Source organism: Bolinopsis microptera, chromosome 8 (assembly GCF_026151205.1).
Source record: "Bolinopsis microptera isolate Bmic1 chromosome 8, MBARI_Bmic_1.0, whole genome shotgun sequence".
Classification (NCBI taxonomy): domain Eukaryota; kingdom Metazoa; phylum Ctenophora; class Tentaculata; order Lobata; family Bolinopsidae; genus Bolinopsis; species Bolinopsis microptera.
The window spans coordinates 752685-779294 of record NC_087079.1 but is presented as its reverse complement, the minus strand read 5'-3'; the positions used below and the strand labels follow the sequence as shown (position 1 = coordinate 779294).

At 38.8% G+C, this 26610-nt stretch overlaps 1 protein-coding gene across 2 annotated transcripts in view; it reads left to right on the top strand.

Annotated features, from left to right (window-relative positions):
- Positions 1-26406, top strand: part of LOC134819502 (arrestin domain-containing protein 2-like) — a 57209-nt gene extending 30803 nt beyond the window's left edge. The window contains exons 9-11 of one of the 2 annotated variants that reach the window (XR_010160779.1): positions 4518-4602; positions 25091-25601; positions 25672-26406. Coding sequence is in view for 1 of the 2 variants with exons in the window: in XM_063829462.1 (XP_063685532.1) it covers positions 4518-4602; positions 25091-25251 (246 nt within the window). In the remaining variant the exon portion in view is untranslated. Of the gene's footprint in view, positions 1-4517; positions 4603-25090 lie in introns of both variants that reach the window. The other variant, XM_063829462.1, reaches the window with a different exon arrangement.
- Positions 26407-26610: the final 204 nt, after the last annotated feature.

Sequence of the window (26610 nt, the reverse complement as noted above, 5' to 3'; positions counted from 1 at the left end):
GTGTTACGTGATAAGTAATACGTAATGTAACACTGTATCCCTAGTGTTATGTGATAAGTAATACGTAATGTAACACTGTATCCCTAGTGTTATGTGATAAGTAATACGTAATGTAACACTGTATCCCTGATGTTATATGTGATAAGTAATACGTAATGTAACACTGTATCCCTGATGTTATGTGATAAGTAATACGTAATGTAACACTGTATCCCTAGTGTTATGTGATAAGTAATACGTAATGTAACACTGTATCCCTGATGTTATATGTGATAAGTAATACGTAATGTAACACTGTATCCCTAGTGTTATGTGATAAGTAATACGTAATGTAACACTGTATCCCTGATGTTATGTGATAAGTAATACGTAATGTAACACTGTATCCCTAGTGTTATGTGATAAGTAATACGTAATGTAACACTGTATCCCTAGTGTTATGTGATAAGTAATACGTAATGTAACACTGTATCCCTAGTGTTATGTGATAAGTAATACGTAATGTAACACTGTATCCCTAGTGTTATGTGATAAGTAATACGTAATGTAACACTGTATCCCTAGTGTTATGTGATAAGTAATACGTAATGTAACACTGTATCCCTGATGTTATGTGATAAGTAATACGTAATGTAACACTGTATCCCTAGTGTTATGTGATAAGTAATACGTAATGTAACACTGTATCCCTAGTGTTATGTGATAAGTAATACGTAATGTAACACTGTATCCCTAGTGTTATGTGATAAGTAATACGTAATGTAACACTGTATCCCTGATGTTACGTGATAAGTAATACGTAATGTAACACTGTATCCCTAGTGTTATGTGATAAGTAATACGTAATGTAACACTGTATCCCTGATGTTACGTGATAAGTAATACGTAATGTAACACTGTATCCCTAATGTTACGTGATAAGTAATACGTAATGTAACACTGTATCCCTAGTGTTATGTGATAAGTAATACGTAATGTAACACTGTATCCCTGATGTTACGTGATAAGTAATACGTAATGTAACACTGTATCCCTAGTGTTACGTGATAAGTAATACGTAATGTAACACTGTATCCCTAGTGTTACGTGATAAGTAATACGTAATGTAACACTGTATCCCTAATGTTACGTGATAAGTAATACGTAATGTAACACTGTATCCCTAGTGTTATGTGATAAGTAATACGTAATGTAACACTGTATCCCTGATGTTACGTGATAAGTAATACGTAATGTAACACTGTATCCCTAGTGTTACGTGATAAGTAATACGTAATGTAACACTGTATCCCTAGTGTTACGTGATAAGTAATACGTAATGTAACACTGTATCCCTAGTGTTACGTGATAAGTAATACGTAATGTAACCCTGTATCCCTAGTGTTACGTGATAAGTAATACGTAATATAACACTGTATCCCTAATGTTATGTGATAAGTAATACGTAATGTAACACTGTATCCCTGATGTTACGTGATAAGTAATACGTAATGTAACACTGTATCCCTAGTGTTACGTGATAAGTAATACGTAATGTAACACTGTATCCCTAGTGTTACGTGATAAGTAATACGTAATGTAACACTGTATCCCTGATGTTATGTGATAAGTAATACGTAATGTAACACTGTATCCCTAGTGTTACGTGATAAGTAATACGTAATGTAACACTGTATCCCTAGTGTTATGTGATAAGTAATACGTAATGTAACACTGTATCCCTAGTGTTACGTGATAAGTAATACGTAATGTAACACTGTATCCCTAGTGTTACGTGATAAGTAATACGTAATGTAACACTGTATCCCTGATGTTATGTGATAAGTAATACGTAATGTAACACTGTATCCCTAGTGTTACGTGATAAGTAATACGTAATGTAACACTGTATCCCTGATGTTATGTGATAAGTAATACGTAATGTAACACTGTATCCCTAGTGTTACGTGATAAGTAATACGTAATGTAACACTGTATCCCTAGTGTTACGTGATAAGTAATACGTAATGTAACACTGTATCCCTGATGTTACGTGATAAGTAATACGTAATGTAACACTGTATCCCTAGTGTTACGTGATAAGTAATACGTAATGTAACACTGTATCCCTAGTGTTATGTGATAAGTAATACGTAATGTAACACTGTATCCCTAGTGTTACGTGATAAGTAATACGTAATGTAACACTGTATCCCTAGTGTTACGTGATAAGTAATACGTAATGTAACACTGTATCCCTAGTGTTACGTGATAAGTAATACGTAATGTAACACTGTATCCCTAGTGTTACGTGATAAGTAATACGTAATGTAACACTGTATCCCTAGTGTTATGTGATAAGTAATACGTAATGTAACACTGTATCCCTGATGTTATGTGATAAGTAATACGTAATGTAACACTGTATCCCTGATGTTACGTGATAAGTAATACGTAATGTAACACTGTATCCCTAGTGTTACGTGATAAGTAATACGTAATGTAACACTGTATCCCTAGTGTTACGTGATAAGTAATACGTAATGTAACACTGTATCCCTAGTGTTATGTGATAAGTAATACGTAATGTAACACTGTATCCCTAGTGTTATGTGATAAGTAATACGTAATGTAACACTGTATCCCTGATGTTATGTGATAAGTAATACGTAATGTAACACTGTATCCCTAGTGTTACGTGATAAGTAATACGTAATGTAACACTGTATCCCTAGTGTTATGTGATAAGTAATACGTAATGTAACACTGTATCCCTGATGTTACGTGATAAGTAATACGTAATGTAACACTGTATCCCTGATGTTACGTGATAAGTAATATGTAATGTAACACTGTATCCCTAGTGTTACGTGATAAGTAATACGTAATGTAACACTGTATCCCTGATGTTATGTGATAAGTAATACGTAATGTAACACTGTATCCCTAGTGTTATGTGATAAGTAATACGTAATGTAACACTGTATCCCTGATGTTACGTGATAAGTAATACGTAATGTAACACTGTATCCCTAGTGTTACGTGATAAGTAATACGTAATGTAACACTGTATCCCTAGTGTTACGTGATAAGTAATACGTAATGTAACACTGTATCCCTAGTGTTATGTGATAAGTAATACGTAATGTAACACTGTATCCCTGATGTTACGTGATAAGTAATACGTAATGTAACACTGTATCCCTAGTGTTACGTGATAAGTAATACGTAATGTAACACTGTATCCCTAGTGTTACGTGATAAGTAATACGTAATGTAACACTGTATCCCTAGTGTTATGTGATAAGTAATACGTAATGTAACACTGTATCCCTGATGTTATGTGATAAGTAATACGTAATGTAACACTGTATCCCTAGTGTTACGTGATAAGTAATACGTAATGTAACACTGTATCCCTAGTGTTACGTGATAAGTAATACGTAATGTAACACTGTATCCCTAGTGTTACGTGATAAGTAATACGTAATGTAACACTGTATCCCTAGTGTTACGTGATAAGTAATACGTAATGTAACACTGTATCCCTAGTGTTATGTGATAAGTAATACGTAATGTAACACTGTATCCCTAGTGTTACGTGATAAGTTATACGTAATGTAACACTGTATCCCTAGTGTTACGTGATAAGTAATACGTAATGTAACACTGTATCCCTAGTGTTACGTGATAAGTAATACGTAATGTAACACTGTATCCCTAGTGTTACGTGATAAGTAATACGTAATGTAACACTGTATCCCTAATGTTACGTGATAAGTAATACGTAATGTAACACTGTATCCCTAGTGTTACGTGATAAGTAATACGTAATGTAACACTGTATCCCTAGTGTTACGTGATAAGTAATACGTAATGTAACACTGTATCCCTAGTGTTATGTGATAAGTAATACGTAATGTAACACTGTATCCCTAGTGTTACGTGATAAGTAATACGTAATGTAACACTGTATCCCTAGTGTTACGTGATAAGTAATACGTAATGTAACACTGTATCCCTAGTGTTACGTGATAAGTAATACGTAATGTAACACTGTATCCCTAGTGTTACGTGATAAGTAATACGTAATGTAACACTGTATCCCTAGTGTTACGTGATAAGTAATACGTAATGTAACACTGTATCCCTAGTGTTACGTGATAAGTAATACGTAATGTAACACTGTATCCCTAGTGTTGAGATAAGTAATACGTAATGTAACACTGTATCCCTAGTGTTATGTGATAAGTAATACGTAATGTAACACTGTATCCCTAGTGTTAGTGATAAGTAATACGTAATGTAACACTGTATCCCTAGTGTTAGTGATAAGTAATACGTAATGTAACACTGTATCCCTAATGTTACGTGATAAGTAATACGTAATGTAACACTGTATCCCTAGTGTTACGTGATAAGTAATACGTAATGTAACACTGTATCCCTAGTGTTACGTGATAAGTAATACGTAATGTAACACTGTATCCCTAGTGTTACGTGATAAGTAATACGTAATGTAACACTGTATCCCTCAGAGAGCTAGCCAGATGATGGAGCCGCCTCCCTACGACCAGTTCGATGTCAGCCCCTCAGCGCCCCCAATGCTTGCTAACTTCTCTGGTTAGAGCCCCTTTATTTCAATAGCAGCATTTTAGTTTCCTATTTAACGAGCATGTGTATTGTGTTGTCTTGTTGCTTACTAGAAACCACATTTGTAATGTAACTTGGTTCGGGGAGGAATCTGTCGGTATAATTATAGAGCTGTAACACTACAGTAGTAGTTAGCCGTGTCATGTTTCCGTGTGTTTTGAGTAGCATCACGTCACCACTTGTTGCTCAATCAGTTACCATGGTCACGTGTTACCATGGTCACGTGTTACCATGGTCACGTGTTAGATCATACCTATTCCTCCTCTAAAATGTGATGATATAATAATCTGACTGAGTTACACTTAACCTGTTATAGGTATAGCACCTGTTAAGTTAACAACACTCCACTTTTATAATAACAATTGTTAGAGACGGGCGGCTTTTATTTAATAGCCTCTACTTTAGTAACAGGGTGTCAGATAGATAGCACCTTCACTACACCCTTACTTAACCTACTCAGTTAGTTTAACTACAATATAATACAAATTGTTTTGAAATATTATTTTCAACTATATGTGTGCTGCAACCTAAGATAATGTAAGCCCTTTATTTGGAGATACTGTATGGGTTACTATGGATACTGTATAGGTTACTATGGATACTTTATGGGTTACCGCGGATATTGGACAATAGTGCACTGCAGGCTACCTATCTGCGCTTAATGAAAGTATTGTCTATATAATTTAGTAATTAGTGTAGACAATATGTGTAAGATAAGGGCTGTATTGTGTCACTTTGTTACTTTGTAAGTAGTTATGTTGTATTACTCATACTGTACAGGAAGTACGTGTTATTCGTACTGCACAGGAAGATAGGGAGTACGTAGTAATACTAACACGTGTTACTTGCAGCACTCTGCACATATATATAATATAACTAGCCTAAGAAGGCCAGAAGGGGGAGCTTGTAAAACAGATCCCCCTTAGTAAAGACGGGGGTACAGTGGGCTGCCAGACTTTGGGGCCGGAGTGATATGATCCACTGCACCATATACGTCATCAAGTAATTAACATGCAAGCTTGAAGCTTGTGGCGCATAATTAGTGATGTGATCCATGGATTGAATATAATTGACCTAGAAATGGGCTAGATCTGGGGTAGAGTTCATATGACAACTCTGTACATAGAAGCTACAAATTAAGAAATGAACATATTGTTTTAAATTGAGACAATGTATTGGCTGGCTATAAAATGTTAAATCGATTAATAATATAATACTTCAGAATACAACAAATTACTCAATATTATTACCAAAGTATTTCGCAACAGCGAACAAGTACTCAATATTTGTTGGGTATGTCGTGTAGAAGGAACAAAGGTCGTACAGAATACTGCTGGAAATCCTCTTCTTTTTGGAAGGAGTCTTTCCAACAGCAAGCCGATCCAGATGATAATCTGTAACAACCTGTTGCTCCTTGATAGCACGAAAATATTCTTGAACAGAGGGCTTTGGGCGATTCACTCGGGTTTTGAAACCTCTGTGAAACCCCTCGACCATGTTAGAGGTCCGAGGGAACTCCGGATCCTGAAGAATACTGGCGAAATGATTCCAGAACTCTAAAGGATATGTGGGAGGAACCCTCACCTCACTGTCTACAATGGCTGACCCTAAGTAGGTTTTCTCGAAATAATTCACTACAACCATCAACTCAGGATAGTTAGATTGGATGTAGAAAGTTATTTCAAAGAAAGCCTCCTCAACATCAGCTACTGGGACAAAAGCTAAAAAAGCAACCAGCCTTGCGGCTCTCTCAGCTGGGAGGACGAACGAATTCAAGAGAAGTCTTCGACTCGGTATGTTGGGCAGATCCGGAGGCAGAAGGGATTCCATATTAGGTAGCCTGGTAGCGTCTGGTTTACTTGGAGAAGGTAGGCATAACTGTTGATAGAATGCGATACTACTACCTTCTATCGCCCAATATTTATACCTAGAACACTAGATCGGCTCACTCCCCTTGCATGCCTTTGACACGTACGTCTCACATCCTTGATACGAGAACCCCCCCCCCCTTTAGCAAGAGCTCCCGTCCCTTATGTGATCTACGACTCGAGCAGTCAGATCATGTTTACTTCTTAATGTACAGCTATGATTTACAGAATTGACATGTGAACTCTACCCCAGATCTAGCCCATTTCTATGTCAATTAAATTCAATCCATGGATCACATCACTAATTATACGTCACTAATTGGTGACGTGATCTGACCCCTCTTTGGGGGCCGGATCAGTTTCCGGTCCCAAAGTCTCCCAGTGGTACAGTGTACACCCCCCACCCCGGCCTCCCCCCTCCCCCCCCCTCCCCCGTAAAGACACAGTCACATTGGAACCAGCCATTGACGAGACAATGGGTTGACTGTTGAAACACTTAATTCTCTAGAGGGATTGTAAGGACGTGAACAAAAGGGGAAGTAAGGTTTCCCCTGATTTAGTCTGAGAGAAACACTATAAAGTAGAGTATAGAGTATAAACACCCCCTAACCCTAGCGCGGGGTACAGTATTAAGTATATTAGGTATAGAGCTGCTCTATACCTAATATATAACCCTAGCGCGGGGTATTGGTTCAGTATTAAGGTATATAGTCTGCTCTATCAGGGCTATATTAAGCAGGGTGGTTTACAGGGAAGAGGTTCTTGTTCACTTCCAGTGTGCACTAATTATACTGAATATTATGTAAAACCCACTCTCTTGTTGTAATAAACATGAAGAGGACGGCAGGTCTGGTAGTTACATACTGCATACTAACTCTGTAATAGTAACTGAGGTAGAGAACATGTGCTTACTAACTCTGTAATAGTAACTGAGGCTGAGAACATGTGCTTACTAACTCTGTAATAGTAACTGAGGCTGAGAACATGTGCTTACTAACTCTGTAATAGTAACTGAGGTTGATAACATGTGCTTACTAACTCTGTAATAGTAACTGAGGCTGAGAACATGTGCTTACTAACTCTGTAATAGTAACTGAGGCTGAGAACATGTGCTTACTAACTCTGTAATAGTAACTGAGGTTGATAACATGTGCTTACTAACTCTGTAATAGTAACTGAGGTTGGGAACATGTGCTTACTAACTCTGTAATAGTAACTGAGGTTGATAACATGTGCTTACTAACTCTGTAATAGTAACTGAGGTTGGTAACATGTGCTTACTAACTCTGTAATAGTAACTGAGGTTGATAACATGTGCTTACTAACTCTGTAATAGTAACTGAGGTTGGTAACATGTGCTTACTAACTCTGTAATAGTAACTGAGGTTGATAACATGTGCTTACTAACTCTGTAATAGTAACTGAGGTAGAGAACATGTGCTTACTAACTCTGTAATAGTAACTGAGGTAGAGAACATGTGCATACTAACTCTGTAATAGTAACTGAGGTAGAGAACATGTGCATACTAACTCTGTAATAGTAACTGAGGTAGAGAACATGTGCTTACTAACTCTGTAATAGTAACAGAGGTTGATAACATGTGTCACGTGTGTTAGTTGCAGTACCGCTGTCACGTAACTGGGGGGGGGGGGGGGAGGAGGTAGGTTAAGGGGGGGGGGGGGGGGGGGTTAGGTTAGAGATGTATTGAAGTGAGTTGAACCCTTTAAGGGTAGCCTGTTTGTTGCACACTGCACTGGAGATCTCAACACTCAACAGATAATAATAATATTCAAAGTTATAAATCGAGCATAATATTTAACTTCATTTTGTCGGAATATCTAAGTTTCAAGATTTTCAAACCTTCCAATGTTTGAGGATCAACTCTGAGCGGGCCAGGTGTGTCCCTCTCTTCAACTTCCAGCGGGCCAGGTGACCCGTGTCCCTCCCTGGGCTGTACGCTTTCGACCCCGACAACTCATCTGTCTGTTACTGCTGAGTGTAGTGTTAACTCATCTGTCTGACACAAGTTAGTTACACACCAGGGATGATACTATCAGGATATAACAGATCATCTCAGTGAGGGATGTACACAATGTACACATGATAAGGTTGTGTACATGTGTACATGTGTACTACACATATGATAAGGTCGGCTGTTAACCAAGATATTATCAGATATCTCCAGTGTGTGACATGTGTACTCTACACTGTAGAGTGTAGAAGAGATCTTGTAATCTGTCAGGTAACGTGTCAGACCTACTGATTATACGCCCTTATTATTGTAAGTAACCATAGTAACCATTACACTCCCTATATTATAATACTGATTAGTCTCACTCTGCACTACTAAGAGTACCCTGTCAGTACTAGTTAGAGTCGCCTAACAGGATCCTTATAGCTAGGACCCTGTTATATAACTAATCTGTTACTGTCAGTACTAGTTAGAATAAACAGTGTACTGACAGTTATCTCTCAGTCAGTGTTATCTGTTATTTCACATCTCTAATAGGGTGTGTTCACTATCAGATCCTATAGCAGTGAGGCCCACTGGCATGGTATAGGAGGAAAGGGCACCAAAAGGGGGTGCAATGGGCGCCAAAACGGAGCGTTACCATGGTTACGCCACTGCCCTGTACGCTCGTTACCATGGTTACGCCACTGTCCTATACACTCGTTACCATGGTTACGCCACTGTCCTATATACTGCATTATGAACTCCTCATGAAGCTACTCTCAGTGTAACTTATACACACTATTATATGTAGTGTGTAGTGACTAGTGTGTAGTATGTAGTGTGTAGTACTCTGTACTCTGCAGTGAGATCACCTGAAGAAGGAAACAGATCACTTGTAACGTGTAGCGATTAAATCAGACATATTTGTAGCGAACATCCCAGTATTCTAGTGTAGAAATAGAATGTACCCTCTATTATTACAGTATGTACCTTCTCTCTATAAGGAGTGTGTGTCTGTATATTGAATTAGGAGGTGACGTAATAATAGGACCAAGTAAAATAAGATCACCTTCCTTTAAATAATGTGTCGTCATGTTATGAGGACTGAGGTCAAAACCGTAACTCGAAAGTCAAAACTCAAAAGTACAGTGAAATACCTCACATAACATATCAGCTGATAGCTGAGTACCTTACCTTGAGTACGAGCTATTTGTAAGTTGTAATGAACAGTAAACTCAGTTGACACTGTGGGGGGGGATGCAACGTCAATTAATGTCAGTATTCCATAAAAACCCCAAACTGACATTGACATTAATTGACATTAATTGACATTAATTGACATTAATTGACATTAATTGACATTAATTGACATTAATTTGTCTTGAAATTTGAGATGATCATTACTGTATTCGATAAATATTCAAGATATTCACATCTATGTAGTTAGACCGGTTCAAAAAAACAAAATGTCCTTGAATAATTATGAGTATGTTCTTATCTGTTGATCCTTAGGTTCAAAGACCGCCCATATTTTATTGGTTTCTTATACAGGTAAAATATCTAGAATCGGCTTTTTTAGTATGAAGGAGTAATGTTAGCTGTTTAAGATTCGTTATTCAAAAATAAATGTCATGAAGGCATTTCGTTTAATGTGGGTTTTAAGTTCTGATGATGTTGAGAACCACGCCCTTGGATGGCCACGCCCATTTAAGAAAATCAAATTTCGGAAAACCGTATTATTTTAGTTTTATTGTTTAATGATCTGAATTTTTTCACATTTCACATTTCCATATGTGATAGTAGTGAATAAATTGATGATATAAACGTTCTAAAGTGCTAAAAATATGGTAGAACTACATAATCTCTGGTCGAAAAATATCGTGTCAATTAATGTCAGTATTCCAAAATTTTGCAAAACTGACATTGACATTAATTGACATTAATTGACATTAATTGACATTAATTGACATTAATTGACATTAAGGGGGGGGGCCAATGGGTATTTTTTTGTGAAACTTGATTTCGAGATAGCAGTTGACCAACAAACTAGGACCAGTGACCGAACTTTTGAGGGGGTCCCGGACCCCAACCGCCAAACGGTGCGCGCAGGGCAGCCACGCCCATATTTGGTCCAAATTAGGCCCAATTTAGCCAAATACCCTGTACATGCCCCAAACCCAGGTTTATGGTGCTCTACTTGTAGCTAGTGGTCTCCTGAACTCGTATACGAAATTTCATCAAGATTGGACAAAAAATGACTGAGTTATGAGCCAAAAACCATATGCCCATATTTGGGCATACGCACCAAATTTGGTAGATTTCGTCCCATAAATTGGTCAAATATCAATATTTTTGAATGAAACTTACTTTATATGAAAGGTAAGCCTAAACTACATATTCTCTGTAATTTATAGCTTTATATCTGTTTAAATGTGGATACTAAGGCGAAAAAACCACAAAAAATGAACTAAATTGCCCATATCTCGGTTCGCGATATTCGCGGAATTGATCTCACCAAAATTGTAACAACTCAATCAGTTTTCAAAATTTTTGCATGAAATTTTTGGAATCGACTCGAAATCGCATTTCGACCTTATTTTAAGAACGGATTTTTGATTTAGGCCTCAAAAAAAATTTGGCGGCCAAATTCTGAATTTCTGTAATATAATTTTGGAATTTGGCCGCCAAATTTTTTTTGAGGCCTAAATCAAAAATCCGTTCTTAAAATAAGGTCGAAATGCGATTTCGAGTCGATTTCAAAAATTTCATGCAAAAATTTTGAAAACTGATTGAGTTGTTACAATTTTGGTGAGATCAATTCCGCGAATATCGCGAACCGAGATATGGGCAATTTAGTTCATTTTTTGTGGTTTTTTCGCCTTAGTATCCACATTTAAACAGATATAAAGCTATAACTTACAGAGAATATGTAGTTTAGGCTTACCTTTCATATAAAGTAAGTCTCATCCAAAAATATTGATATTTGACCAATTTATGGCACGAAATCTACCAAATTTGGTGCGTATGCCCAAATATGGGCATATGGTTTTTGGCTCATAACTCAGTCATTTTTTGTCCAATCTTGATGAAATTTCATATACGAGTTCAGGAGACCACTAGCTACAAGTAGAGCACCATAAACCTGGGTTTTGGGCATGTTCAGGGTATTTGGCTAAATTGGGCCTAATTTGGACCAAATATGGGCGTGGCTGCCCTGCGCGCACCGTTTGGCGGTTGGGGTCCGGGACCCCCTCAAAAGTTCGGTCACTGGTCCTAGTTTGTTGGTCAACTACTATCTCGAAATCAAGTTTCACAAAAAAATACCCATTGACCCCCCCCCCCTTAATTGACATTAATTGACGTTGCATCCCCCCCGACACTGTTAATAAACTGCCGTCTGTTATTAACAGTGTCAAGTTACTGTCAGCAACAGAGGTGTAACAGTGTAACAGTGTAACAGTGTAACAGTGTAACAGTAGGTACTAGGTAGGTAGCTAACATAGGCAGACTCAATGTTGTGACTCAGCAGTTATTGTAAATAATAGTTGCCAGTAGTCAATATACTACTGGCAATATGCAACTGGCAATATGCTACTGGCAAGTGGCAATATGTTACTATCTTTAATACAACCTAGTAATAGTGCAGCATGTGACATCATTATGTGTGGATATAATGCTCAAATATGTTATAGTATGCCAGCTGTTCGTGTGTATTTATGTAATGCAATGTAATGTAATAGGTTAAGACTTACTTGTACTTGATTAGGTCTCCTCAATCATTCGAGTGGCCTGCACCAATGAACTCCCGTTTGTGACGTATCATCTCCCTCCAAAGTTTGCGGTCACTAGCCATCTCGCTCGCTCCTTCTAGGTCTATGTCAGTGTTTCCTGTAAACGCTGCAGCATCTTCCAGCAAACATTTCCTCCAGTTCTTTCTTGGACGGCCCCTAGATCTTCTCCCATGGGCAGGGGTCCAGTTAAGCAGGTACTTAGGAAGCCTAGTGTCTGGCATTCTGGTGACATGGCCAAACCAACGCAGGCGGTTTGCTCCTATGTACGTCTCTACTGGATTTATCTTTGCACGCTCCAGCACTTCAGTGTTTCTAACCCGATCGAGCCATCTTATCCTAAGTATTCTCCTCAAGCAACGCTGATGGAACACCTCAAAGCGATGTAGCTGCTTTTTAGTTGTGTTCCAAACCTCACTACCATATAACAATATTGTCAAAACCGCTGCCTTATAAATCCTGATCTTTGTATAAGACTGGATGTTGCGGTTTTTCCATATATTACTCAGTTGATTGAAGGCTCCGGAAGCTTTCTGAATCCTAGCTGACAGCTCACGGTCGATAGTACCGTCGCTGGAAATAATTGTACCTAAGTACGTAAAGTCACTAACTTGCTGCACTGGCGTGTCTTCAACAGTGATGTTCACTGTGGCTTCTTTCGTGTATGGCCGTTGAGAGGTTGCTTTCCCAATAACCATAGCCTCAGTCTTTTTACCATTGATTCTAAGACCTCCCTGGGCACCATACATACACAAAAGGTCAGTTGTTTCTTGAAGACCTTCCTCGCTGTTATCCAGTACAGCCATGTCATCTGCATAATCTGTATCTAAAACAGTGATATCATCAACAAGCGGACTGATAGATCTTTGAAGAACCGCTCCGTGGGACACCACTTTGTTGCTTTCTGTTCTCTCAGCAGCCACATTGAGGCAGACATTAAAAAGTGGGGGACCCTGAATGTCTCCTTGGCCACTGCCTGAACTTACTTCAAACCATTCTGATAGTTCACCATTGTGTCTAACAGCACTAACAGTTCCATTAAAGAATGCCTGTATTATTCGAATGTATTTACATGGCAGGCCATAATGACTGAAAGCTTTCCAAATATAATTCCTGTCGATGGAATCAAAAGCTGCCTTGAAGTCCACAAAATTTACATACAGGGGGAGATTATATTCAATGCAGTTATGTATAATAGTGCGGAGTGAATAAATCTGATCAATGCATGATCTGTTCTTTCTAAACCCACACTGATTGTCTCGTAGCAAACTTTCTAAACCGTCACTCATGCGTTGTAATATGATGATTTTATACAGTTTAGATGCTGTAGATCTTAGAGTGATCCCCCTATTATTGGAGCAATGAGAGGTATCACCCTTCTTTGGTACAATTATCACGATGCCTTTCAACCAGAGGCACATATTAGGTGCGGTAAAAAAATCGAAATTATGCGGTACCGCACCCGACTATAAAGGTAAAATGTGCGGTAAGGTGCGGTAAATTTTTACCAATTATGCGGCAAATGTGCGACGATTTTTTTCGAAATTTGTGCGGGAATTGTGCGGTTTTCTTTTGCATTTTCTGAAGGACTTTGGAAATTCTAAACGTATAACCGCCGCTCTTATCAAAAATAGGTCTGTTTATGTGCAGTTACTGAGGGTGTAGTTCTTTACTAAGACCATGATTGAACCTATATTGAGATTCAGTTATCTGAGAACAGTGACTTGATCTGGTAGAGATCAGTAGACAATTATTTGAAGACGGCTCTTGATAGAGTCGATCAGATCCCATGCGTGATCGCAAATATGTGACACGCTTGTTGGCATTGATCGTCAGTACTTGTAAACCATTTGATTCAAGATCCATTAAGCCCACTATAAAGCCATCGCTACAACGAATAGAGCTCATCACCCGATAAAAAGGGCTGCAGGTATGATCGAAGTACGGTAACGACGAGGGTTCCATAACGGCCTGGGTCACGGTCCCGAAAGGTCCTGGGTCACAGTCCCGAAAGGGCCTGGGTAACGGTCCCGAAAGGGGCTGGGTCATGGTCCCAAAAGGGCCTGGGTCATGGTCCCGAAAGGGCCTGGGTCAGGGTCCCGAAAGGGCCTAGGTCACGTGGTAACTGGGTCACGTGGCCTAGGTATGAGTTCCAAAAGGGCCTGGGTCAGGGTCCCGAAAGGGCCTGGGTCACGGTCCCGAAAGGGCCTGAGTCACGGTCCTAAAAGGGCCTGAGTCACGGTCCTAAAAGGGCCTGAGACATGGTCCTAAAAGGGCCCGACTTTTAACATATTTTGGTTTTTACACTCGAAAATCTTAACGCGAAAATTTCAAAATTATGCGAAATTACGCGGAAAATGCTAGATTATGCGGAAATATGCAGAAAATTACAAAATGTGCGGAAGTGTACGGAAAACAATAAATTATGCGGAAATGTGCGGAAAATGTTAAATTGTGCGATCCCGCACCCATCGCACCTAATATGTGCCTCTGCTTTCAACCAGTCGTCAGGCACTGCTTCTGAATTCCAAACTTTAGAGAACAATTTCTCCATCCTATCCACAAGACCACTCGCCCCATACTTTAACTGCTCATTAGAGATTTCGTCAATCCCAGCACTTTTGTGGTTCTTCAATTTTTTGAGACATTTTAAAATCTCAAGTCTTGTGGGGGGACCATCACCATCACTAAAATAGGGAAAGCATGGAACCACTTCAAGATGGTCCAGGTCAGACATATCCGCATTCGTGGGAGGAGGGTTTAATAGCTCCGAAAAATGTTCTCCCCATCTCTCTCTCTGAGCAGAGGGATCAGCAATCAACTTCCCGGATTTGTCTCTTACAGCAGTTGATTTTCGATTCTTCTTACCGGACAGTGTTTTTATCCGTTGCCAGACTTCCCTTTGACGGCCATGGACAGCAGCTGTTTCCAGATCTGCTGCAACTCTAAGAGCCCAATTCTCGTCGTCTTTCCTGCAGCTCTTTTTGACAAGTTTGTTGGCCCGAGAATACTCGCTCCTATTGTTGTTGTCACTAGGCGCCATCTGTTTAATCTTACTGCGTTCTGCAATAAGGGTTTTTGTCTCCTGAGACAAATGCTGCTGCTTTCTGCGCCGGGGGCGCTCACCCAGTACCTCCATAGACACTTCTTTAATAGTGTCCATTCTCCATCAAGATTCTCCTCCATTGGTAGGCAGCTAAAACGATTTTGAAGAGCAATGCAGTACTCTTCAACCTTGGACTGATCTCTAAGATTCTCAATTGCTGGAGATATCCTACGAGAGGCGTTCATTTTTTGAACTGCCATAAGAATGACTGCCATAGGTTAAGAGGTAATCTTAAAAAACACGCCACGCTGTACTACTAATCCTACAATATCCTACAATATCCTACAATATCCTACAATCCTACATTGGGAAACTGGGGGTTTATTAAAACAGGCCCCCAAAAAAGGGATGGGTATTGATGTCAACCCTTTACCCTTTTTTTGTCGGGGGGGGTTGCAAGTTTTTTAAAAATTTGGGAAAAAGGGGGGGTAACCCCCATGCAATGTAGAGGGATCTTCTAATTTTATTGGGGGGGGGGGGGTTTTTACACAAGAGAACTTTTAAATGGGGTACCCAAACACAATTTTCACTGGAAAAACACGTTTTAAAATTTCTCCCTTTTTAAATAACACTTAAAAAATTTTCAGTTAGGTATTATTTAAATTCTTTAGTTCTATTTGTATTCAAAAAAGAAGGTTTAACCCCAGTAAATCAAATTCTACTTTTGGGCTATTAAATTCCGGGAACTAGTAGGGGCCCAACCCCCAAACAAAAATAGTTGCCCCTGGGAGTTGTAAGCTGCACTGGTAACTTCAATCCCCTTCTAATCACCCGGGGTCCCTACACGCGGGGTAACCATTTAGCAAATTTTGGAAATGTGTATTTTGTAACCACTCGCCCAAAATTTGTGGTTTAAAAGGTTTCCCGGGGTTTCAGGGGTTTAGAAAATTTTTATTAAAACTTTAAAAAATATTGTTTTGTATTAAAAATACTACTTTGGGATGTTTTCATTTTAAAAAAGGGTTTTTTACTTTTAAAATATGTATAGTATAAAAACTACTATGGGGAAAATATTTATTTTTAACTGGGGTTTTAATACTTTTACTTTGTATAGTAATAATTCTAAATACTGGTAATAATATCATAAAATGGGGATAATTTCTATAAACCTTTTATTTTATGTTTTAAAATTTCACCGGCATTTTTCCCTTTTTAAGTTTGAGTTTATAAATTTAGGGAAAATAACCATTTTCTATCTTTTGATTATGTCACCCTTTTTATGGCCCCAGGTGAAAAAATACTAAAAAATCAAAATTTTTTCTAGAAGATTGTGTTTCATTTTCTTCTGAGTAGGGTATCGTTCGCCGGTCAAAGGGTTTGGGGATAATCCTTGTGAATACTATAAAAATTTTTGTATAGTATAAAAACCCAATACTGGAATTTAAAATAAATAAAAAACTGGGATAAATACTATTAAATATTGTTTTAGTTTAAAAACTAATACTTTGGGAATAAAAATAATTTTTTAACTGGTATTTAAAACTAAAAATTTTTTTTATAAATATAAAAACTAATAAGGTAAATAATATCTTTTAACGGGAATTAAAACTTAACATTTGTTTTAGTATAAAAAGGGATAAACTTTCACTGGGAAAAAATATCATTTTAAACTGGGATAATACTTTTTATTGTTTTAGTATTAATATTCCCACTGGGTTTTTTAATAACATATAACGGGTATAAAAACTATAAATATTTTTATATATAAACTACTTACTGGTAAATAATATAAATAAACTGGGGAGTCAAAAATTGGTATTTTTGCGGAGGGGAGGAAGTGTTGAATATTGGACCCTGGCAGAAAGACAGGGTTAAAATATAAAACCCAATGGTTGTGTTTTACTTAAAATATAATATCCAGAGGGGGCCCGAAGCAAATTTTTAAAATTTAAAAAAAAAAGGAGTTTTTTTTGTTTTTGATATGCAAATTCAGAAAAAACTTTTGATAAATGTTTTATATATACTAGTGGGGTCAATCCTGTAACTATTGTAAATATGAATCTCACCTTTTAGAGCTTGGTTTTGTGATCTGCTTTGTTTTAACCAGCTGATTGGCTAAGTGCCAATTTACAGCTGAACATTGTTAAAGCTAAAAATACACACTAAAATACAGTGAATACTGAAGACAGTGTGAGTAGAACAATTTGGCAGCTCGTGACAATGTGCTAATGTAATTACCCAGTTATTTGTAATTAACATCCGCGCTATTACATATTCTCGAGAGATAGTTATTCTATTTTCACTTCTTTAGCGCACAACAACTGAACTGAGCAATGATCGCAGCTATAAAACTGTTAACATATCACACGTATTTTATACGAGATATCGCGTAAGTTGGCATTAGTCCAACAATACGAAATGTTCACCTTTTACTCTTAACCCATATTCTTCCCCGGTAAATTTTTTTAAAAGTTTCGGTTTTATTTAAAAAGTGACCTAACCCTTTTTCGTGAAAATATTTTTTGATATCAGTTTTTTTTTTCATTAGGGGAGGAAAAAGGGCTTTCCCGATGATTTTAAAAAAACCCTGGCCCCGGGTGGTTTTAAAAAAGGGGAAAATTTATAAAGGGTGTTGGCAAAGGTGGTCAAAAATGGTACTTTGGGGAAAAAAGGTAAATTCTCGGGGACCAACCAAGCCCAAATTTTCCAACTTTTGTGGTTCCCAAAAATTTTTTTTTTTAATATTGCCCCAAAACGATTGTGCAATAAAAAAATGCTATTTTAAAGTGGGGGGCATAAAAATCATTAAATTTGGTCTAATTGAGAGGGGTTTAAATTTGGGTGGGACTTTCAAAAGTACATCATTCTAGACAATTGGGTTTTTACCCTTTTAAAAAAATACCGACTTTTAAAAGTGCATAAACTTCGAAAATTTTTTTCTTTTAAAAGGACAGGTTTTAAAGAAAAAAATGTACTTTTAAAAGTAAGGGTTTTTTTTTATAAGCTGGGACAAAGTTTGCTGGCATGGGTTAATGTCGGGAAAACTGTAATGGAGGTAATTGTCTGAAACAGGGAAAGGAAGACACAACAGAAAAATTTCTTTTTTGTGACTTCTGGGGTTTTTTTTTGAATTTTTGGAAAGGGTCCACGTTTTTTACCCGGGGTTTTTTTCCACGTTTTTCCAGAGGGGGCCTTTAATATACTTTTTTTTTTAAAAAAAGGGGGGGGGGTGGGGCATATTTCCCTTCCAAAACACGTTAGTACTTTTGTAACTAAGTGGTGGGTCCTTTTGGGTCATTTTTCCCCAAAAAATTTAGTTTGTACAAGGTAGGGGACAAAAGGGGGGGTCCCAAAAACCCCAAAAAAAAAATCCCCTTTTCCTCAAATTTTCCCAATTTTTTGGGAAAGGGTTTTTTTTTTTTTTTGGGGTTTTTAGGGGGTTTTTTTTTTTTTTTTTTTTTTTTTTTTGGGGTTTTTTATTTGTTTCCTTTTTTGTAACTTTTTATTTAATTTCGACTGCATTGAAACAAAATCCCTATTAAATAGTGGGTAGGACTTTGTCCATTCCCCAATGTTTAATGAGCTGTTTAAAGCAATTTATGGGTGGGTATCTTATATTATATACCAAAACACAGTCAGTACCGTGATTTCTCAACAGTTAGTACCGCAAAAGGGGTGGGTGTCCTAAATATTATCCGAAAAAAAAGTTAGTACCGCGAAGGGGGGGTGGGTGGGTCTTTTTTGTAAATTCCAAAGTTGCACTTAGTCCGACGTCACGTACGGCACTTGGTACCTGATCCCCACCCACCCCCCCCACCCCCCCCCCCCCCCCCCCCCCCCCCCCCCCCCCCCCCCCCCCCCGCTTAATGTTCACAATCCTAGATCTTGTAACTGGTTTCCAAATTCCGATGTATGTTAACTATTAGATACTGACATGATTGTGTGCCATCAGCATTCAGCAATCTGCTGTTCCAACATAAGATTCCTTTCCTTGTTGTCTATGCATTTCCTCAGCTGAGTTGTTCTGTTCCTCTAGAACTCTCTCCACCTCTGCTACTCTCTTCTGCTCCTCTAGAACTCTCTCAGCTTCTGCTACTCTCTCCTGCTCCTCAAGAACTCTCTCAGCTTCTGCTACTCTCTTCTGTTCCTCTAGAATACGCTCAGCTTCTGCTACTCTCTTCTGTTCCTCTATAACTCTCTCAGCTTCTGCTAATCTCGTCTGTTCCTCTAGAATTCTCTCCACCTCTGCTACTCTTTTCTGTTCCTCTAGAATACGCTCAGCTTCTGCTACTATCTTCTGTTCCTCTAGAACTCTCTCAGCTTCTGCTACTTTCGTCTGTTTCTCTAGAATTCTCTCCACCTCTGCTACTCTCTTCTGTTCCTCTAGAATACGCTCAGCTTCTGCTACTCTCTTCTGCTCCTCTAGAACTCTCTCAGCTTCTGCTACTCTCGTCTGTTTCTCTAGAATTCTCTCCACCTCTGCTACTCTCTTCTGTTCCTCTAGAATACGCTCAGCTTCTGCTACTCTCTTCTGCTCCTCTAGAACTCTCTCAGCTTCTGCTACTCTCTTCTGTTCCTCTAGAATATGCTCAGCTTCTGCTACTCTCTTCTGTTCCTCTAGAACTCTCTCAGCTTCTGCTACTCTCTTCTGCTCCTCTAGAACTCTCTCAGCTTCTGCTACTCTCGTCTGTTTCTCTAGAATTCTCTCCACCTCTGCTACTCTCTTCTGTTCCTCTAGAATACGCTCAGCTTCTGCTACTCTCTTCTGTTCCTCTAGAACTCTCTCAAGCTTCTGCTACTCTCGTCTGTTCCTCTAGAATTCTCTCCACCTCTGCTACTCTCTTCTGTTCCTCTAGAATACGCTCAGCTTCTGCTACTCTCTTCTGTTCCTCTAGAACTCTCTCAGCTTCTGCTACTCTCTTCTGTTCCTCTAGAACTCTCTCAGCTTCTGCTACTCTCGTCTGTTTCTCTAGAATTCTCTCCACCTCTGCTACTCTCTTCTGTTCCTCTAGAATACGCTCAGCTTCTGCTACTCTCTTCTGCTCCTCTAGAACTCTCTCAGCTTCTGCTACTCTCGTCTGTTCCTGTAGAATTCTCTCCACCTCTGCTACTCTCTTCTGTTCCTCTAGAATACGCTCAGCTTCTGCTACTCTCTTCTGCTCCTCTAGAACTCTCTCAGCTTATGCTACTCTCTTCTGTTCCTCTAGAGTCTAGAACTCTCTCAGCTTCTGCTACACTCTTCTGTTCCTCTAGAACTCTCTCAGCTTCTGCTACTCTCTTCTGTTCCTCTAGAACTCTCTTGCAGCTTCTGCTACTCTCTTCTGTTCCTCTAGAACTCTCTCAGCTTCTGCTACTCTCTTCTGTTCCTCTAGAATACGCTCAGCTTCTGCTACTCTCTTCTGCTCCTCTAGAACTCTCTCAGCTTCTGCTACTCTCTTCTGTTCCTCTAGAACTCTCTCAGCTTCTGCTACTCTCTTCTGTTCCTCTAGAATACGCTCAGCTTCTGCTACTCTCTTCTGTTCCTCTAGAATACGCTCAGCTTCTGCTACTCTCTTCTGTTCCTCTAGAACTCTCTCAGCTTCTGCTACTCTCTTCTGTTCCTCTAGAATACGCTCAGCTTCTGCTACTCTCTTCTGCTCCTCTAGAACTCTCTCAGCTTCTGCTACTCTCTTCTGTTCCTCTAGAACTCTCTCAGCTTCTGCTACTCTCTTCTGTTCCTCTAGAATACGCTCAGCTTCTGCTACTCTCTTCTGCTCCTCTAGAACTCTCTCAGCTTCTGCTACTCTCTTCTGTTCCTCTAGAACTCTCTCAGCTTCTGCTACTCTCTTCTGTTCCTCTAGAATACGCTCAGCTTCTGCTACTCTCTTCTGTTCCTCTAGAACTCTCTCAGCTTCTGCTACTCTCTTCTGTTCCTCTAGAATACGCTCAGCTTCTGCTACTCTCTTCTGCTCCTCTAGAACTCTCTCAGCTTCTGCTACTCTCTTCTGTTCCTCTAGAACTTTCTCAGCTTCTGCTACTCTCTTCTGTTCCTCTAGAATACGCTCAGCTTCTGCTACTCTCTTCTGTTCCTCTAGAACTCTCTCAGCTTCTGCTACTCTCTTCTGTTCCTCTAGAATACGCTCAGCTTCTGCTACTCTCTTCTGTTCCTCTAGAATACGCTCAGCTTCTGCTACTCTCTTCTGTTCCTCTAGAACTCTCTCAGCTTCTGCTACTCTCTTCTGTTCCTCTAGAATACGCTCAGCTTCTGCTACTCTCTTCTGCTCCTCTAGAACTCTCTCAGCTTCTGCTACTCTCTTCTGTTCCTCTAGAACTCTCTCAGCTTCTGCTACTCTCTTCTGTTCCTCTAGAATACGCTCAGCTTCTGCTACTCTCTTCTGCTCCTCTAGAACTCTCTCAGCTTCTGCTACTCTCTTCTGTTCCTCTAGAACTCTCTCAGCTTCTGCTACTCTCTTCTGTTCCTCTAGAATACGCTCAGCTTCTGCTACTCTCTTCTGTTCCTCTAGAACTCTCTCAGCTTCTGCTACTCTCTTCTGTTCCTCTAGAATACGCTCAGCTTCTGCTACTCTCTTCTGCTCCTCTAGAACTCTCTCAGCTTCTGCTACTCTCTTCTGTTCCTCTAGAACTCTCTCAGCTTCTGCTACTCTCTTCTGTTCCTCTAGAATACGCTCAGCTTCTGCTACTCTCTTCTGTTCCTCTAGAACTCTCTCAGCTTCTGCTACTCTCTTCTGTTCCTCTAGAATACGCTCAGCTTCTGCTACTCTCTTCTGTTCCTCTAGAATACGCTCAGCTTCTGCTACTCTCTTCTGTTCCTCTAGAATACGCTCAGCTTCTGCTACTCTCTTCTGTTCCTCTAGAATACGCTCAGCTTCTGCTACTCTCTTCTGTTCCTCTAGAATACGCTCAGCTTCTGCTACTCTCTTCTGTTCCTCTAAAATACGCTCAGCTTCTGCTACTCTCTTCTGTTCCTCTAGAACTCTCTCAGCTTCTGCTACTCTCTTCTGTTCCTCTAGAATACGCTCAGCTTCTGCTACTCTCTTCTGTTCCTCTAAAATACGCTCAGCTTCTGCTACTCTCTTCTGTTCCTCTAGAATACGCTCAGCTTCTGCTACTCTCTTCTGTTCCTCTAGAATACGCTCAGCTTCTGCTACTCTCTTCTGTTCCTCTAAAATACGCTCAGCTTCTGCTACTCTCTTCTGTTCCTCTAGAACTCTCTCAGCTTCTGCTACTCTCTTCTGTTCCTCTAGAATACGCTCAGCTTCTGCTACTCTCTTCTGTTCCTCTAGAATACGCTCAGCTTCTGCTACTCTCTTCTGTTCCTCTAAAATACGCTCAGCTTCTGCTACTCTCTTCTGTTCCTCTAGAATTGTCTCAGCCTCCTCTAGAATTGTCTCAGCCTCTGTTTAATTAAGTAACGTACTTCCAGAAGTACACTATTCATTAAACCCGTACTTTTAAAAGTACATTATTTATTAAACCCGTACTTTTAAAAGTACATCATTCAAATATGATGTACTTTTAAAAGTACGATGCAATGTTCCAAAAAAGCAAGCTCCAACAATGAACTTTTAAAAGTACGGGTCGAAAAAGCTATAAAAAATATAAATTTTTTCAAAATAATTATTGCACCGTCGGAGTTGGTACCTCAGTGCTTAGGAAACAAAATTTCATCAAAAAATTCGAACGTTTAGAGTTGTTGGTATTATATGGGTTAAAACACATTGGTGGTAAAACAGTAAAGTAATTAGTAAATGAAGTCTAGACTTTATGTTGTGGTCAGTGTGTACCTGTGATCATGTTAGTGTAACACTGTCATGGTAGTGGTAGTAGTGTAGCACTGAGGTTTAGTAATAATCAAGTGTTATCAGACACGTATCAGCAATATAATGTTATCTTATACACGTAATACATACGTAGTACATACCCCGTCTCAACTTAAATTGATTTTCTCTCATAAATTATCTACCTCAGTAATCAAAATCATTATACGAGACAATTTCAATTTCAATTATAGGTGATCAAATGATTTGTGTATGATATGAGTTGTTAATAACAAGAATTGAAGAACTGGCTCCCTGCCAACAACAGGAACAAGATACGCCACAGTTCTCCATCACAACTAAGTTAATAGTTTCATGTAATGAAGTTTAATCTAACCCTACATTACATATTAAATGGTTTACTGTAATGTTTACTGTGCACTGAGCACCGAATAGTTGGCTCTCAATCTTCACAATACCCAGTTACTCAAAACAAAAGATGTTAACTCTGGCACAAGACTAGAGGGAACGCTGTATATAGTACCTGTATATATATATACTGTGTATACAGTGAGCTATATAGTTCCTAACTGTATTATAATTGTGCGTGTATTAATTGATAACTACTTCTTTCAAGGTAGTCACATTGACTGTCCATGTCAGTCTGTAAATCTCATACATTATTTATCTAGCAGTGGTGAACAGTATAGTCAGTAGTCAGTAGTACACACTACTACTATATTACAGTAGTCAGTAGTACACACTACTACTATATTACAGTCAGTATACCCTACCGTGATCTGGCGTATCTTTTATTTTCAACCAATTAAAATAGTCATCAATGTTTTTGTACTGTTAATGTTGTTTCCGTCAACCGCACTAAAAAGGTGATGCAGCCGTCCGGATCAGTAATTTCCATCTGGACCGGATTTCCGGTCGGCTAAGAAGCAAATTTCTCTCTTATTTCTTCTTTGTGTACGACAACAATCCGGTATGTTTCCTAAATCAGTCGTGACTTAATTGAGATTACCCGCCAATGTGCAAGTGTTTCCACTGTGTGTGCTATAAATAGATTCCCCCACAGCAAGTTGGCATCTTACGATTACTAATGGACTGTCACGTGACAACGGCATATTGAGAGCACCAACATTGGTTAAGAGTACATTTTCTCAGTACTCCTCATATTTAGAACACGTGATGCCCTTATAAGGAGTGTCTGATGTCATCTTCAGCATTCTTTGTCATAAGTTAACTCTGGAATGGAAAATTCCGGGAATGGATATAAAATTGAGGTGATCTCAGAATAATCAGATACAGATACAAATCAAGTTACAAAACCTGATTACTGGTTACTGTGTGTAAAATGTATCAAGTTACAGTGTAAAGCCTTATCACCTTATCAGCTGCTAGTCTTGTGTACATGATGTAATCAGCTAATCCCAGTGCGACGAGATGATTTAATTTAGCGGTTATGCGTACACATAATTATTCAGTGATGCTATGTGAGATAATAATTAAGAGGTTCTGTGTAAATATAATAATATCATATTATTATGAGCCCACCCCAACACATTCCGTCACTGTGAACATTAATTATAATTTACATTTACATCCACTACGTCATTACCTTAAAATCTGAACAAGTTCGAGTTTTGAGTTCCAACAACTAGCTACCAAAGCAGTGGTAGCAGTAATTAATTAGTAGCCACCACTAACAACTAGCTACCACAGCAGTGGTAGCAGTAAGTAATAAGTAGCCACCACTAACAACTAGCTACCAGAGCAGTGGTAGCAGTAAGTAATAAGTAGCCACCACTAACAACTAGCTACCACAGCAGTGGTAGCAGTAAGTAATAAGTAGCCACCACTAACAACTAGCTACCAGAGCAGTGGTAGCAGTAAGTAATAAGTAGCCACCACTAACAACTAGCTACCACAGTAGTGGTAGCAGTAAGTAATAAGTAGCCACCACTAACAACTAGCTACCACAGCAGTGGTAGCAGTAAGTTATAAGTAGCCACCACTAACAACCACCTTATTTCAGATGTTCCGCCCTCCTACGAGGAATGTTGCCTGGGATCCTCAGCTCTGGAACCTGCAGCTCCCTCCGCTCCAGCGGAGAACATATACGGTGACCAGTCCTTCGTTCCTAGCTACACCATCGCGCGTGGTGCCCGCCTGGACTACAGTTTCGCAGATCAGTAGCCGACCAGTACTGGTTACTACTGGTTACCAGTACTGTTTACTACTGGTTACGAGTAGTAACCAGTTTTACTGGTTACTACTGGTTACCAGTACTGCACTGGTTACTACTGGTTACCAGTACTGCACTGGTTACTACTGGTTACCAGTACTGGTTACTACTGGTTACCATTAGTGGTTTCTATTGGTTACGAGTAGCTGACCAGTACTACTGGTTCCTACTGGTTACCAGTACTGCACTGGTTACTACTGGTTACCAGTACTGGTTACTACTGGTTACCATTAGTGGTTACTACTGGTTACGAGTAGCTGACCAGTACTACTGGTTACTACTGGTTACGAGTAGCTGACCAGTACTGGCTACTACTGGTTACCAGTACTGGTTACTACTGGTTACCATTAGTGGTTTCTACTGGTTACGAGTAGCTGACCAGTACTACTGGTTACCAGTAGTGGTTACTAATGGTTACCAGTACTGGTTACTACTGGTTACCAGTAGCTGTATGAAGGAATGTGAATTATGTGTGTGTCCATGTTAATTCTCTGTACTCCGGCGCTGTTTTTAGTTTTGGAATTTCAAGAATGATTTAATTTGCCATCTTCTTTCTGATTATTGGTTAGTTGAGATGAGCGAAACTGTTAGTGAAGATTAATTCAGACGAATAATTTTATACAAAATAAAGAAGTGTTCCTACTTAGTCATCTTCTTTCCTCTTTTTCAGATATGGTTTCATTTATAATGCTAATTTTGGTTATATCAATACCGAAATCCGAATTCGATTTAATTTAAAATTTAATTACTTGATTAAATATGCATTTAATTCTAACAACTAATCGTCTTAATATACTCTTATTACTAGACTCTTACCCGAACAAGTTTCCATATGTTGTTTTTAAATCGTCAATCACAAACTTAAGGGGATATGATTGAATGTGATTACCGAATTATATATGATTAATGTAGAATTCCTGTGAGATGGTGGTGCGGTGTTATTTATACACCCCTTCAATAAGCGTGTAAAGATATTATTTTGTTTTTAAAATAAAACTTCATATTAATAGATGATTGTAAATTCTCAATACAGCTATGCAAGTGACAAGTCCAAATTTTCTTTTCACTATTTTTGTAGTACTATATACCTGTTTTGATATTCGAAATGCGTTTTTCATTTTATTGGACATGTGATAATTCATATAAATAGTTCTGCTTCCTATCTATACATTCCTGCTTATCTGTTTCTAAGCACCCCTTTGAAGAAGGAATCTACTATATCTCAAAGTGATTTTATAAATATTGTTTACTCGACCTCGGTGATTCTGTAAGGCGCGAGGTCATTACTTTAACGAAAGGAAACTTATTTT